General features: G+C 36.0%; 1 protein-coding gene across 10 annotated transcripts in view; it reads left to right on the top strand.

Annotated features, from left to right (window-relative positions):
• The window catches only part of Alms1 (ALMS1 centrosome and basal body associated protein), a 229,662-nt gene that overhangs the window by 35,079 nt on the left and 177,588 nt on the right, over nt 1-16,995 (top strand). For all 10 annotated transcript variants that reach the window (XR_010040669.1, XR_010040668.1, XR_010040667.1 and 7 more), the window contains exons 2-7: nt 6,760-6,955; nt 10,689-10,806; nt 12,062-12,195; nt 13,643-13,761; nt 13,960-14,097; nt 16,302-16,461. Coding sequence is in view for 1 of the 10 variants with exons in the window: in XM_013151576.3 (XP_013007030.2) it covers nt 6,760-6,955; nt 10,689-10,806; nt 12,062-12,195; nt 13,643-13,761; nt 13,960-14,097; nt 16,302-16,461 (865 nt within the window). In the remaining 9 variants the exon portion in view is untranslated. The remainder of the gene's footprint in view (nt 1-6,759; nt 6,956-10,688; nt 10,807-12,061; nt 12,196-13,642; nt 13,762-13,959; nt 14,098-16,301; nt 16,462-16,995) is intronic.

Below are 16,995 nucleotides of genomic sequence, written 5' to 3' on the forward strand. Positions count from 1 at the left end.
TCTAGAATGTCCTTCAGTATTTTCTGTAGCGTTGTATTGGTGGTCACAATTTCCCCCAGTTCCTCTTTCTCTTGGAAGCATCCTGTTTCTCCACTAATTTCTAGAGACAGTTTTTCAGGGCTGGAGGTTATTTTCTTTTCAGGGCTTGGAATGCTTCACTCCAAGCTGTTCTTGATTTGATGGTCTGTGTCAAGAAGTCTCCCATAATTTTGAGAGGTTTTCCTTTATAGGTAATCTGTTTCTTTTCTCTGACAGCTTTTAATATTCTGTTCTTATATTGAATTTCTGGGATCTTGATTGTTATATGTCTGGGTATAGTTTTGTTTTGGTTGTAAGTGTCTGGAGTTCTGTATGTCTCATACATCTGAATATCATTTCCTTTTCCCGTGCTTGGGAAGTTTTCCTTAATTATTTCTGTGAATAGCCTTTGTAGTTCCTTTGTTTGTACCCCTGCTTCTTCCTTCACATTCTTTATTCTTAAATTATAGATCCTCTTGTCGTCTTCTAACCTTTGTATTGTTACTGCCTGTTTCCTTGTTATTTTTAAGAAATTTTTCCTTTCATGATCCCACATTGCAAACCTGTGTTCCAATTTGGATAATCTATCCTTAGTTTCTTTCAAGCTGTTTTGTAAGCTTTCAATGAAATTTTTTATTTCCTGGTAATCTCTTTGAACCTGCTTCCTATATTCTATGTTTTCTTTATATTATTATTATTATTATTTTGTCTTTTTGAGACAGGGTCTTGTTGGGAGCCGCGGCCGACACCGGTCGCCTTACTTGGCGGACGTAGGGCCTGTGGGTGGGAGCGGAGCCTGAGCTAGATTGCCCCTCCCATCGAGTGAGTCAAGTTGGCACCTGCTTCCTGCCCCCTGATTGCGCTGGCGACTTAAACAACCCGCTCTGTAAGATAGTCTGCCTAGCAACAACTGATGTTAGCCAATCAGCCCGCATCGCGCGCTTTGAACTGATTGGCCACTGTCACCCTATAAAAGTGAATGCCTCTCCCGCCACGAGACGAGAAGCACAGAGAGAGATAGAGAAAGTCCACCGGCGAGAAAGGGCTGGTGGCAGAGAGGAGGCCTCGCGGGGCCCACGCGGAGACAAATAAAGGCAAGGTTGCACACCGCCAGACTTTGTCGTGTGTCTTTCCTGCCGGCCGGGAGCGACCCCGACAGGGTCTCGCTGTGCAGTTCAGGCTGGCCTTGAGCTCACTTTGTAGTGGAGGCTGGTCTCAAACTCACAAGGATCCTCTTGCCTCAGCCTTCCGGGTGCTGAGATAATAGGCGTGAGCCACCACACCTGGTGTTTTCTTTATATTCTTCATCAAACGTTTCTCTCCTTTTTTTTGTTCTCCTCCATTCTTCTGTCTGTGTCTTCTTGAGAGGTGCTTAGCGTTCCTCTTATTAATCTACTTATATCTTGCTTTACTTGGTTAAATATTTCACTTTTGAACTTGTCCATGAGGTCTCAAAGATATCTCTTTATGTGCACTGATGCCGTGTTTGATAATTGCATGTTTGTTGTCCTCAATCTCTTTTGTATTTACCTGTCCTGGATCAATGTTCTCAGGGTTGGGGGCTGTGGACTTTTTCTTGTTGCTTCCTCTTCCCATATTTTTTATTTCTTCCGTACAGGCATATAGAGGAGGTCCCAGATCCTTTCCTTGTTGGTTACGCTTCTTCTGAAGCGCGCTGGCTAGGTGATCCTGCCCACTTCAGTGTGTTATTAAAGTGCAAACAGGGGCGGCGTATGCTGGTTCCTCCCCTCTTGGTCAGTTAAACTGCTGAGGCCTTCACTGTGTTAGTGTGCTCTGTGCTTTAGGGAGTTGGTTTGGGACAGCTTATTGGGTTTCAGCTGGGAGCGTGACCCAGGCCAAACATACTCTACCAATCTTGTCTGGGAAGGGAACAACTGACTAAAGTCACTGCTGTTCCTTGTTCTTGCCAGTCCTGCCCGATTCCAAAATGTTGTCCCGTTGGTGCCCCTTTCCCTTGGAAGGATTTTATTCCCAGCATTCACCACAGGTCGAAGCAGGTCCCTTGCCGTCTCTATTCTCCGTTGGGCTCACCGATCTCTGACTTCAGTGTGACTGCACTTCAGTGTGACTGTGGTTCCAGTGAGTTGAAGCGGTGGGAATTTGAGTGTGCGAGACCACAGAATCTTAGCTGCCTCAATAGTAGCTCCGAGACTGCATGTTTGACTGATTCTTTTTGCTTTAGTTTCTTCCTGGGTCTAGAGGATCCATCTCCCTCTGTCTGGGACTCCCCACGCTGTATTATTTTGGCATCTGAGTTGTCTGTCTCAGGAAGCTTCTAATCTGCTCTTAACTGTCTGCCATCTTTACTGGAAGCCTCCAACGATGGAATTTTTTATTTCCTGGATATATCCTTGAATCTGTTTCAGGCATTCCATTGCTTCCTTATGTTGTTCACGTAAGATTTCCATCTTTTTGCAGTGCTCCTTGATTTTTTTTTTAACTATGTCTTCTTTTAGATATGTTCAGCATTTTGTTTATTGTGTTTATCATTTATTCTTTTATGTGGGAGATTATCTCTGATCTGAGTTTCTTTACAGCTTCATGGAGTTGTTTCTTTACTTCAGTTGCTATCATTTCAGAAATTTCAGGTGTATGGCTTACACATTCTTCTATGCCTATGTCTTCAAGGAATGTGCAGGATGGCCTAGATGTTTGAGATTGTGTTTTGCTCTTTCATTTTGTCATTTTTCTGTATTTCCTGGGTCCCTAGTGGCACTTAAAGGCTCCCCACATGGGAGGTGTGCACAAGGTGGGTCTTTAGCACTCTCTATGTGGTTCATAGAAGCTCCACAGCTGCTTGAGGTCACTGGGCAGGGCCCTAATTGGTTCTGAGTGGTGTAGTAAGGCTGAATGGTATCTGGAGTATCCCGGGCAGGCTTCCAGCTTATACCATGTGGTACACCAAAGCTACCTGGTTTCTTGGGGGACTCTGGATGTGGCTCTATCATGTTCTGAGCAAAGAGCAATTCCTGCACAGTTAGGTGTGGTGGGCTTCAGCTAATAAGTGGCTGCTTGGCTACCTTGAGTTTGCTGGGCAGAGTCCAGCCAGGACCTACCTGAGTGATGGCTTAGAGATCCTGCACTATTTGGGGAAGCTGGGTGGGGGCCTCCCAAGTTTCAAGCAGAGTCCTGTGGCTGCACAGCTAGGTAGAGGTCACTGTGGCTGGCTTCACCTCATGGGCGGCAGTTTCTGGCTACTTGGAGGTCGCTGGCAGGGTCTAGCCAGGAGCCAAGCGATGACCTAGAGGTCCTGCACTGTTTGGGGATGCTGAGTGGGGGCCTACCAGGTTCCAAGCAGAGTCCTGTGGATGCACAGCTAGGTAGGGATTGCTGTGGCCCCCTGCAGCTCACACTTGGCAGCTCCAGGCTATCTGGAAGTTGCTGGGTAGGACCCCAGTGCTGAGCTAGAGGTCCTGCACTGTTTGGGGACACTGGGTGGGGTTCCAAGCAAAGTGTCATGGCTGCACATCTAGTTGGGGATCATTGTGGTGGGCTTCAGCTCACACATGGCACTGGCATTATTGTTTGAATCTAGGAGCTATCCAGTTTCTTTCTTGATTTGTTCTGTACCCTCTTATTATTCAAGAGCATATTGCTTAATTTCCATGTGTTTGCATAGTTTTTGTAGTTTCTTTTGCTATTGATTTCTAGTTTTACTGTGTTATGATCTGATAACACACATGGAATTATTGATTCTTTTGCATTTACTTATGCATGTGTCGTTGGCTAGTGTGTGGTCTGTTTTGGAGACAGTTCCTTGAGCTGCTGAGAAGATTGTATATTCTGTTGTTGGGAGGAATACTGTAGTAATCTATTAAGTCTATTTGTTTGAAGGTGAATTTGACTTTGGACCTTTTTTTGTTTGTTTATTTGTTTAGCTGGTCTATTTGTGACAATCGGGCATGAAGATGCGCACTGTAATTATATTGATGTTTATCTGATCTTTTATGTCCAGCAATATTTTATGAAGTTGAATGTGCTGCTGTTCATTGTTTATATGCTTATTATGCTTGTTATCTCTTTCTGTTGAATTGTTTCCTTAACCAATATATAGTGACTTTTTTTTTTTGCCTTTTCTGATCATTTTTGAGTTGAAGTCCACTATGTCTGAAAATGCAAATTATTTCTGCTTTTTAAAAAAATTTCACTTTAAAGAAGGTAAAACAGAAGAAAATAAAATAATATAAAACCAATCCAAATAAACTAGTATAAGTGATACAGGACTTCAAAACCTTACAAAGTCAGCAATAGTTAACCATAATGCCTCTTGTTGTCTTCAAAATATGTTGGACATAGTGAAAATTGAATAGAACAAAATAGAGCAGAAACAATAAAAACAAACAATGAATGCAATAAAGGACTCCTGAATAAGCTAATAGTAAATTCAAAATGGCCGTCATAATGTCTTGCTATCATTTAAATAGCTGCTTATGCCCTCAGATTTAATATAATCAAACAAAACAAAAGAGAATAAAACGCACCCAAGAAAACAATGAAAATGATATGGTTTCCAGGCAGGGACCACCTTCTTGTGAGGCCTGGTCATTTCCGCCAACAGTCCTCCAGTGTTGCTGACTCATGCAGAGAGGCTTGGGTATGGCTGTCCCCACTCTGGCAGCAGCCTGCACATGGTGCTAGTTTTGAGGTGGGGACCACCTCTTTGTGAAGCCTGGGTCTCTTTCCCCACAGTCTGTGAATCTATTTCTGCTTGTTTTCAGGGTCCTGTTGCATGGAAAATTGTTCTGTTCTTTGAGTTTTAGGCTGAACTTTTTTGTTTTGTATTAAATGTTTTTTATATAAGGCATGATGTTAGGTTTTGTTTTCTGATCCAGTTGACCAATCTGTGGCTTTTGATTGGGGAGTTAAGACCATTCACATTGAGAATTAATACTGAAAAGAGTTGAGTTATTCCTGTCATTGCATTATTTTCCAGTTGCTGATTTTTTTCTGTTCTGTTTACGTGTTCACCTTTCCTGGTGTGTTTGTGCTATTAGACTTTTTAATATTGTTGGCTTCATTATCTCTTTCTAGAATAATCTTGAAAATTTTTTGGAGTGCTGGTCGTTGATCATGAATTTCTTAATGTGCTTTTTGTGATAAGAAGACCTTATTTCTCTAATCAGTTTTAAATGATAATTTTGTAGGATGTGTCAGTCTTTTCTTTTAGACTTTGATGCACTTTATGCTAAGCTCTTTTGACCTTTAACATTTGTGTTGCAAAATCTATTATAATTGTAATAGTTTTACCTTTATAAGTGATTTGTTGCTTATCTCCAAAGAGCTTTTAAATTTTAATGTCTTAGTGTTAATGTCTTAGCTTTAAATGTCTTAGTGTTAGTTTAATGTCTTAGCTTTTAATATCTTAGTGTTAGATCTCAGATTTTGACTATGGTGTGTGATGGAAAAGTTCTCTGGATGTGGCTACTTGGGGATTCCATCTCCCTTACTTACCACTATGTTGAGTTCTTTTCCCATATTTGGAAAGTTCTGCAAATAAGGTTTTATTTATTTATTTATTTATTTATTTATTTATTTATTGGTCAAAGTACTTAGGAATACTGTCTCAAAAATAAAGAACTCAGGTTGTAGCTTAGTGTGAAGGCTTAGGTTCACTCTTCAGTACTGGGGGGAAAAGGTCTGACCTCCTACTACCAAATAGTACATATGAAAGTGTTTTAATAGAAGGAAATTTACTGGTATTCTTTTGTGTAGAGGAAAAAGATAAAATAGTGTAATTTGATTTAAGTTACTAGTTTTTAGTTAAATTATTTTAAAAATGACAAGGAGTATTTTTATTGCAGAATAGGAAAAATGCTTAATTATTAGCTAATATCATTTTTGAAAGGGAAGTACCTTTTAAAATGAGTTACTTTTAGTATTTAATTTAGCCATAATTCATCATTATTACTCAGTGTGTCTGGGGATGGTGTCAGTTCATGAATTGTTTGTTACTGGTCTGTCAAGAGATAAATACAGAAATTGAGAGGAAGTATTTAGAAATTTTCTCTGAGTTTGACAGGGTAATATTTTTTTAGAACTTGAAAACAAACATGTAGGTATTTTGGAGTTATAATACCTTTTTTATTTTATTTTATTACTTGTTTTTACTATTTTTAAAATTAGTTATTGCTAATTTATATAAGTACTCTAATAAAGTTTTAGTTTGTAATGAATTGAAAGTAAGAAAAAATGGTCCTTTACCACAGTTTGAGAAGTATTACTCTAAAATATGCACTGATATAGGAGTAAATATTTGAAAGAGCAAGTGTATCCCTTTTCATGGCTGATATGATAGTGTTGTATACTGAGAAGAGCCAGAAGTGTTCTAGAAAATGTGATAGGTAATAAAATTCAGTAAATTGGTCACAAGTTTGGCAATTTGTTTTTCAGTTTTATTATAATCAAACTAAAATTTTTTTATTGGGTAGAAACAAATTTATTGATTTAATAATGAGAACTAATTTAAAATCTAGCAGAAATATCAGTGCTTTGTCAGCACTTTAAGAAATGGATACAACAGAAAGAGGTCTGAAATGTTCATACTGTGAGAATTTAGAGCTTTACTCTTTTGACACTTTGATAAAAATGTCATTAAACAGAACAATGTATGCCATATGAGTGGACTTTTTAATGTAAACGTTTATATGTATATCATTTCATTTAATGACTTTAAAAATTTCCTTTAAATAAAATAGTTTTCCATTAAAATTATTGTTTCAGAAAACAGAATCTTGGCAATGCCATCCTCAACAAAGAGACTCTTACCAAACCACGAATGCTTCTCAGATGGAGATTAATGTGGACCTGAAAGGAAATGAAGTGACAGACTTTTCCTCTCTGGAAGAAGATTTACTGATCCAATCAGAAGATGAAGTAAAGGAACGAAGCAGAAATCTTTTATGTTCTCCATTGCTAGGTAATATCTTTGCATTTTAAATGAGAAGTAGTACCTCATATTGTTGTTAAACAATGTTGTTAAAAAATTTGGGGGACTGCTAAATCCTGCACTTAACTAAATTCTTTTTTTTTTTTTTTTTTTTAAACTGGGGATCAAACTCACGACTGTGTGCTTGCCAGGAAGACACTTACGCCATTGAGCTAAATCCCCGTTAACGAAATTCTTTTTGAGTTGCACTTTGTAGAGCCCTACTAAAGAAAATAGGCCTATTTCTAGTTTTCTGCTCTGGCCATGTGGTCTAGTTATATTAAGTATGTAGTTATCCCTCATTTTTTCACACCCCCACTACTCACGAAAAGCAGAAAGATGATAACTTCCTCTTTAGAGAATAATACCCCATTAGTCCTGAATTGATAGAGTTGTTTTGGGGTAAACCATATATTCTTCTACTTGTTTGTTCAGCAGTAGAGACTCCATATTCCCTAAAAAGCAAAAAACAGATGTCCTTACTTCGTTTTATTCTTAGAATTCATTAAAACTGATATTCTCATATTTGAGACTAAAAAATTGAGATAGAGAGGTTAAGTGGTTTATTTGAAGTAGTTCTGATTGGTTTCCTTTGTTTCCAGAATGATTTGTTAGGTCTTTATAAAAGTTAAACTAAATATTTTTCATGTTATCAAGATATTGAGCCATAAAAATGGTTTTAAAGAAATTGAAGAGAAGCATGAATAGGACTTGTCTTAGTTAATTTTTTTTTGTTGTTGCTGAGACAAAATACCCAACACCCAAAGTTAAAGGAGGAAAAATTTATTTAGCTCACAGTTCATAGAGATATCTTTTCATAATTGGTGGGGTCCCAAACAGGGTAGCATGGCAGATGAGCATCGCAGAGGAGAAACAGTTCAGGGCAAAACAAACCTGAGAGATAGCAAATTAGGGAATCAGCAAGCAGTAAATAGCAGTCCTCTTTCTGTCCCTTATATTTTATCCAGGCTACATGCCCTTAGGGTGAGTAGCACTCACGCCCAGGGAATGCCAACTACACCAAACCAGTCAGTGGACTAATTTAGTAATTACACACCCTTGATCCCAAAATCACACACTTAATTTCAGAATTACACACTCTAGATTCAGTCACCTCCAAAACACCCTACCTGTGACCACATGCAGCTTTGAGGGGACCATCTAGACACAAGCCATAACAGAATTTAATTCACCAGTTCTTTTCAAACATATCCTAATTCCAAATCAAAGTATTTTTGATGTGACTCAGTAAAGTCAAATTTAGGCCCACATAGGAAGAAAAATACTAATGAAATTAGATTACTTTTATGGGAAGAGATGGCTATGATAATAGATGAAAGAGGAAACTTTGAAAGATTGTTATGCTAAGAGGGTATAGGAGTGTGTATATATATATGCTATATATCTAAAGATTTTCTAAAAGAGGATGTATAAAAACATACTGCAAAATGAGTTTATGTCTTGAAGGATGTAAGAGTAAATTGTAATAGAAAGATTTTAACACTAGCTAAGAGATAATACTATGTAACTTCTAAAACAGATAAAATAGAATGCTTAAAATTACTAGATGTCTGGATCTGATGGGTAAGGAAATTCAATTGTCCATAAATAAAGTCATTGTAGTATTTAGGCTCTCAGCAGTGGCAAACGTCATTGATGATGACTGGTGCCAGAATGGTTAGATAAATGAGATGTCCAGACTGTCAGCACCTATTGTAACGTGAAGTGACAAGTAGTAGTTGAAAGCTGAAAGAAGAAGACATTGTCAATAAGATATTTACAACTTCCCAACACTCAGAAACATGCTTATGCTGTGCATTTTAGAATTATTAAGTATAATTTTGGCCTGTACCATTAGCAAATGTATTTTTTCCATTCACCTTAACACTCTAGCTCTACTCTGAAATATTCTTAAATATTTTATAACAAGGAGATTTTGAAAGGCAATTTATAGCTTACTTATTACCTGATATTTCTTAGTTATGCTTAAATAATTATTTAAGATAATAAGCCTGGTTAGTGCTAGCTCAATTTTAAAATTTTATGTTATTTTTTTGAGATAGATTGTCTCTATGTATAGTGGTACCTTGCTTGGTTCACGAACTTAGGTCTTTCCACAATTTTAGTTACAAACTGCATTGGAAAAGAACCAATACAGTGGTTAGGTTCACTGCTGACTTTATGGGGAAATTTGATTCGGTTCTCATCTAATTTGCAAAATCAGTCAATTAAACTTAAGAAATTATTCTCAAGTGATTAGTAGATGATTCTGTTTGAGTTCCTACTAAGTGTAGCAGATATTCTGTTTGGCACTGAAAATATGGCTGTGGATAAAGCAGTCATAGAGTTGACAGTTTTAAAGGGAAGCAGGCAGGCTAAAGATTAAAACAAGAGTGTGAGGAATTATGATGGGGAAAGTACACAAGATTTGACAGCAGTGGGAGTGGGACAGTGCACAAAGTGAAGGACTGTGTAAACCTTTGGTTTACAGTAATTTCAAGGAGATTGGTGATTCACTTTGTACACACTACTGTAGGCATTTCAAAAGCAAGAAAGTGTACTATAACAGGCATTATTACATTCATATTGAAAAAGCAACTTATCACTCATTAAATTAAACTAATTTTAAGTAGAATGTAGCTGGTTTTGAAGTAAAGTTTATTTTCATTAATATTTAATTTTTTGTTTTGTAGTTGTACAGGCGGTGTAAAGAATAAGAATGAGTGCACTACCACTGAGCGGTACTCTCAGGCTCTAATTTGTGTATATTTATGGACATTATAAGCTGCCAGAAATCACAAGAATTTTTTTTCTTTAAAGCAGTAGTTTTTAAACTTTTTAGGTAACAGGAATCCTTTTCACATTATTGATAACATAAAGTTACAATTCCATAGAGTTTCTATTTATATTTATGCGGGTTTACTGGTATTTTCCATATTAGAACTTAAAACCAAGAAATTAAAAGATTAATTCATTTAAAAACAAAAACCAGTCCTTTTCCTATTAGCCTGAAGTACAGTAGTTTCTAGAAGAATAAGTTTTCTAAAAGAAAAATGTTTAGAAGTGCCCTTGTTTTACTTAATAATAATTCTAATATGTGACTTAGAACATAACAGAATTCTCACCTGCTTCTGTCTTCAGTCTGTTGATGTATCAAACTTGATGTAGCCTCTGTTCCTGAGTGCCATTGTTCCCTTTTAAGAGACTGAGAGCAAATAAAGTAAACGAAATTTTAATATTATTTTGAATACAGTTTTTACTGCAGGTGCCCGCTAAGAATATCCTAGGGCCTAGGAACCCGTGGATCGCACTTTGATATTAAGTATGCTGGTATTTATATTGTTTAAGATTGAGAAACATTTATAACAGTTAAGAAAGATTTAAATAGTTTAGCAGTTGCTAAAAAGTTAGAATGCTTTTTAAAAAAATCTGGCATTTAAGCTGTTTGGATGTAGACACGTTACTTAATGCCTTTCGTAATCATATTTCTTCATCTATAAGGTAGATGTAGTAGTATCAGTCCTTCAAGGTTGTCTTTGATTAAATGAAATGAAATATTGCTCGTTAAGTATCTAGATCTTGTCAGGCTAGCTGATATTGTTACGTTATTATTCTAGTGATTATAGAAACTCCAGATGATAGCATATTTATATGAAGTATTGACATGAGTAAGAAACAATCCATTTTTAGATTGCTCAGCATTTTTGTATTTGAAACATTACAGTCATACAGGATAGCTTTGCTTCTCCTGATTTGCCTTTGCTGACATGTTTGGCACAAGACCAAGAGTTTGGGCCTGATTCCTTATTTCACCAAAGTGAACTTGATTTTGCACCTCTGAGGTAGGATGATTTATTTGCTTCTAGCCTTTCTATTCTTTATTGTTATATGTTGTTGTTTCTTGATGTGAAGGTGGGGCTTTGGAATAGGGGTTCGATATCCTTAGCACAGCCTCTAAAAGTAACAAAGCCCTAAATGATGCTTACTAATTTGGTACAGTAATGTATATTTGGAGCTGTGTTAGGTGACCATAGTTTATTTAAAAATGATGTTCAATATATTTTAGCATTTCAGGCATATTTAACAATGAGGCACACAAAATTTTCCTTTTTTTTTTCTTTTTTTTGGGTACCTGGAATTGAACTCAGGATCTCACACTTGATATGCTGGCAATGTGCCACTGAGCTCTGTCCCCAGCCCAAGGTTTTACTATAAACCTCTCCATGTGCTGCAGTCATCCCTTTCTTCCTTCTCACTCTCCTGCAAAACAAAGAAACACACTGCTTATTTTTATATTACTTGTTCTGCACTCTCATTTTGGTCAGCTATTATTGAGTCAAGTCTAGAGCTCTCTGTAATATATGTAAATATGAAGTATTGAGATGTTTATAACAGAAATTCCAAGTTGATGTCTTTTAGAATAATCATCAGAGAAAATTAAAATTTTTCAAAACATATTTGAAATTATCCAAGAATGTAAGTTTTCTTTTAGAACTGAAGCAATAATCTACCCTAAATTAGAAACTATAGATGTTTATAAAATAAAAAACACCCCTGCCTTTATGCTTTTTATTATATTATAATCACTGCACAATTAGCTTCTCTGCCAGTAATTAAGTTACTATGTATATAATGCAAATGCTGTTGTACTTTTGGGAGTTACCACTTCTTGAGTGGTTTTTATAAGCATAATAAATGACCAGTGAGTGATTAATGTGAGTTAAATGAATAATAAATCATAGTAGGTAATAAACCAAACAGTTACAATAGTAAGGCTTGACAGACTATTTTGAATTAATCATTTAAAGACTTTTATGGGTATATGAAAATCAGATTTTGTCTGTTTTTTAGGAGAAGTGTAAGACACTTATCAGTGTCTTCAGATGCTGGTGATTGAGCTGGTTTATCTGGTTACAAAAATTTTGCTTTGATCAGTCTTAACCACTTTCTTTTAAAGATATTTGAAATTAGAATTTCTTTTAAAACAAAATTTCAAATAGATTTGATTTTAGTGAAATACTAGTTTTGCATTTTATGTTAACACTTAAAAGTTAAATGTTTTTCAGGGGTTATTTATATATAATTGTATATTTTCAGAGGAATTCCTGACAAGTCTGAAGACGCTGAATGGTTTTCTCGACCATCAGAAGTTAGTGAAGCTTTATTCCAGGCTACCTTAGAAGTACCTCCAGACTTCATTAACCTTAGTATATCTCAGCACTCAATTACAGGTAACACAACTGTTGGGGCTCTGTACTCTGCTTATCCTCTGAACAAGAGAGTAATGAAGACAATATTTTATCTGATACTGTCAATGAACTGAAAACTCCCGAACACTATGATAATTATGATACTTTTTATTCATATATGTTTTGAAAGACACATAAAAAAATACAGCAGCCAGAAAGCGTTTTGGCTGGTAAGGATCAGGTTTCAGTTTCTGCTTTATCTGATATTAGTGATAAAAATGGAGTTACTAAAAGAAGTGACAGTTTTATTGCTTGTTCAGATTTGCAATGTTGGAAATCTTTACAGCGAGCAGAAAGCATGTCTAACTAGTAAGGACCTGGTTTCTGTTCCACATGATGGTGCTGCTCATAATAATAACATATTTTGTTTTGCAGTGTTTGTTGGAAAGAGAAGGAAAGGGAGTTCCCTTGATCTCTGATAGTCACTATTTTAAGAGTGATTATTTAAGGGTACAATCTGAGAATGAATTGAAACAAAACACACATTCTTTGGAGGGTTATAAAAGAAATGAAGGCCTGCAGAAAGAATTATGTCGATATTTTAAACAAAAGGAGACTAAAAATAATCCGGTATCTTCAGAGGTACACCCTAGAATTTCAGAGATAAAATGTATTAGGAACTTTATAGTTCCTGATCAGTAAATCTTTAAAAGATGAAAGCCATGAGGAGAGAGCCAAAAAATCCAGATTTCCCCCATTAAATTATTATAATGATGAAAGCTTGCTCTTTGATAAGCTTAACCATCCAAACTGTCAACTACTAAGGTGTTTGAACCAGCAGCTTCAGAACCATTGTTACATAAGAAAGACGATGATGCTAGCTTCTTATATTGGTATCCAAATTTAAAATCGCCCCCTAATATACCTCAGAAAATGCTCAGTAAGTCACTTTCTGTCACACTAGAGCTTAAGTCATCTGCTTCTTTAAGTGAAAAATCTTACAAGCAGGTTCTTGGTCTTGGCAAAACACAACTTTATTTCAGTGTGACTTAGGCAATAAACCATTCCTTCTCATTGGGAAGATAAAGTCTGTTTCTATTCTTGACCTTCAGAGAAGGTAGACTCTTCAAACATTATTTACTTAATGAAAGTGTCAGCTTCAGAGTCTTTGGTTTCACAAGATTTAAAGCAGCAAATCTTTGAAGAAGTTGCAGATTTCTAAGACTGTAATTTTTGTCAAGACGTAAACTCTAGTGATGCCCTAAAAGGCCCACCTGAAGCTGTAGGAAACAGCTTTTCAGCAAACTTTGTGGCACGCGATACAAAGTCAGAAGATAGTTATTGCTGACTGATGATGCATCATTAATTACAGTTGGCCAGGAGACCTTGCTCAAAGCTGACAGAAGCCAAGATGAAATTCTTTGGCCTATGGGAACTGAGTCCAGTTTCACTGTACATACTGTCATGCAAACTGACTCCTGTTTTGTAGAGGGCCTGCAGGGGAAGGCTGATTCTGATGTCACTACTCTGGATGATGATACTGAATGCTGTTGCCTAGAAGAAAAAGCTGTTGTGTGCAGTGAAAGTGTTGCTGAACTACCAAGAGAGGTGAAGTACAAGAAAATAATGATTGTGGGATACATGATCTTTTCCAATATTGCTTTAGGAGATAGTATTATTTGTTTCCTAAAAATTTTTATATTTTATTGGTACATGCTTGTAGTATCATAATGATTACATTCCTCTTGGGGGGTTGGTACATGAACATAACATATTGTTTTTATTTAATTTTTTACTATTTCTTAGTCATGTGATCAACATGATGTGACTGGTGAGTGTGTTCACCTAGCAACTTCAGAGGATTTGCTTGATTGTGACAGCCCCCAGCACTGGCAGCCCACTTTACAACAACCACCTGAGGAGGAGAGCACTTTTAAAAAGCCTGTAAGTTTATCTATTTACTAGTTCTTATGGGTGGGGAAAGGAATATTTTAAAAAATGCTAATGAAAGTAAAAGGCCCATTTATATTCCCTAATGTCAACTTTTGACTTAAACCAAATCTTCATCTGATATCCAGGAATATGCTCCATTAATTGTTACAAATTGGCATAAAGGAAATGTTTTGTAGACCGTAAGTCTTAGTGAGTTCTGTTGGTGTCTTGGCAAGGTCATCTTTTGGCACTCCTGTATCTTTTACATAAAGAATCCATGTGCAGCAGGTTTCTCCTTTATCTTGGTAACAACATGTAATAAAATAGTAATTTAGCACACCTCATTTTGGCCACTTAAATATAAATATTTTATAAGGTTTGAGCCTTACATTTTCTTCTTTTCATTTTATCTATTTTCTTTTACACCCTTCACAGTCTATAGTTTCTTCTCAAGACTTAAAACTCTTATCACTGCATGATTATAACCTTTATTTTTAAGTCTGAGTTAGGCTCTTATGGCATTTTGCTTGAAGTTTTTGGGGGAATATTGTAAACATCTCAAATTTAGCTTGCCTTTGTCCAAGTAGCTCATATTTCCCCCAATATCATATACTGTATACACATTCTTGTAGAAATGTTAGTCATTTCTCTTGTTTTTAAATCATCTTTAGTTCTTTCTTTATTGTTAATTTAAAACAGGAAAATAAACAATCTTGACATGTTTTTCCTGGCTTCTCACATTTTTAATTAATAATTGAGATCTGATTTCTTTAAATATACTTCCTTTCCTAAATTTTCTTTTGTATTACCTACTGTAATAATTCTACATTTTAAAATGGATATCATGTAATTTTATTAGAGTCAAAATGTAGGAGTTTTGTTTTTTTTTTTGTCCCAAATTTGATAGCCATGGGCAAAATTTAAAACATACAACACACATTCTCTATAATAAGTGCCTGTCACACACACATACCTACACACACACACACACACACACACACACACACACACACTCACACAGACTCACACAGACATAAATGAGCTACACTTAAAAAATTTTCTCTTTTAAAAGTAGAATAATTATTTAAAACTTCGTGCTATATGTAGGGCAAGGCTTTTTATCATTGGTATCAAATTTCAAATTGGATAATTCTTTGTTTTAGAGGTTGTCCTGTATATTTTAGAATGTTTTGCAGATCTCTGATTTTTACTCAGTGGATACCAATCAACCTCTCTCTCCCAGCTGATGATAATAAAAATGTCTCCTGGCAGTGCCAAGTGTTTCTTTGTGGGGTACATGATCTTCCATTGAGGACTACTGGTCAGGGGAAACTTGTATGGATAATAGACACAGAGCATTCATTTCTGTACCCTGCTAACTTCGTGAGAATTGAAAAAAAGAGGACAGTTTAAACTCCTACCTGAGACAGAATAGCTGTACTAATCTTTTTATGGAGCTAAAATTGGTATATTATTTTTATATGAGAATATTGTGAATTTGGTGAAAGATGGTGCATATTTATGATTTATGTTACCAATAATGATTTCTAATTTCTGTTCTATGAAGGACCTAATGGAATCTGATGGAACTTTCGGAACTTTTTTCAGAATTTGTATCAACTTATATTCCCCATTTTTTCTTTTTTTAAAAATAGTGTCTCACTATGTAGCTTAGGCTGGCCTTGAACTCACTGTGTAGAACAGGCTGTCACTGAACTCATGGCAGTCCTTTCAGCCTTCTGAATACTGAGAATACAGCCATGTGCCACCATGCCCAACCCTCTACTACTTTTGTTTCAGAAGTTCAAGGACTTAAGAGTTTTAGTATTTGTCATTTTTATAGTAATATAATGCTTGCATTTTTCTTCTATTTGTATCTAAAAATATGCTCCATCTTTACTTTTCATTCTTTCCTCCTCACAGCACTTATCCCTAAAAAAATTCTTGCACTTATCAAGAATAAAATTGTGGTTTAGATCCTTTAGTATTGTTGATCTAAAGGGCAAACTAGGTAACTGAAAATTTCTAGGCCTATTATAGAACGTTGTATAAAGCAGAGTTGACCAAACATGTGTATGAATTTGAGAGGTTGATAAAATGATCTCACATAACTGTTAGTAACTGTTTTGTGTACATTTCTAAACAGTGAGGTTTGATTGTTAGTGGTTGAAGTATGCAATCTTATAATTTTATTTTCTTCATTTCTCTTTTCATAGGTGGGGCATTCTAATCTGGGCATTAATTATCCTTTTCCATGTATATTGCCTGAATTTATTCCTTATGAGCCAATCAGAGAATCAGAACATAGTTCTTCAAATCTTAGAATGTTGAGGTTCTCTCCTGACACTGTGCCAAAGAGTCTCAAACATTTATCAGGTATGTAAAAATAAGAAGTATTAAATGTCCTCCTTACCGCTAGCTTATGGAAAAGTATCTTGCTGTGCCTTCTTAGCAGTTTGGCTAGATTAAAATATACCTGGATGGTTGGTAAAGCATTATATCTGGAAACATTTGTGAGGTTGTCCATGGAAGAGATCTGAGTAAATGGGCCTAAGTAAGGGAGATCTCCCTTTACAGATCTCTGTGGGTCTATACAGTCTACTGAAACCTGGATAGAAGAATTGGTAGAAGAAATGCAATTTGTTGTTCTTTGTCCTAGAATTAGGACACCATTTTTTTTTTTTAACTTGGCCATCAGAACAGCTCTTTGGCCATATTTTTAGGCCTATACACTCAGATTGAGTTATACCTTGGTTCTGAGGATTTCAGACTTGGCCATCAGAACCAGTTCCTTGACCATATTTTTAGTCATGTGATCTCAGATTGAGAGTTACACCTTGGTTCTGAGAACTTCAGACATAGACTAAGCCATGCCATTAGTTTCTCTAAGATAACAGTCTTTAAAATCAT

The sequence above is a fragment of the Cavia porcellus genome, unplaced genomic scaffold (assembly GCF_034190915.1).
Source record: "Cavia porcellus strain 051 isolate PalLab524CR breed Dunkin Hartley unplaced genomic scaffold, mCavPor4.1 scaffold_18, whole genome shotgun sequence".
Taxonomy (NCBI): Eukaryota; Metazoa; Chordata; class Mammalia; order Rodentia; family Caviidae; genus Cavia; species Cavia porcellus.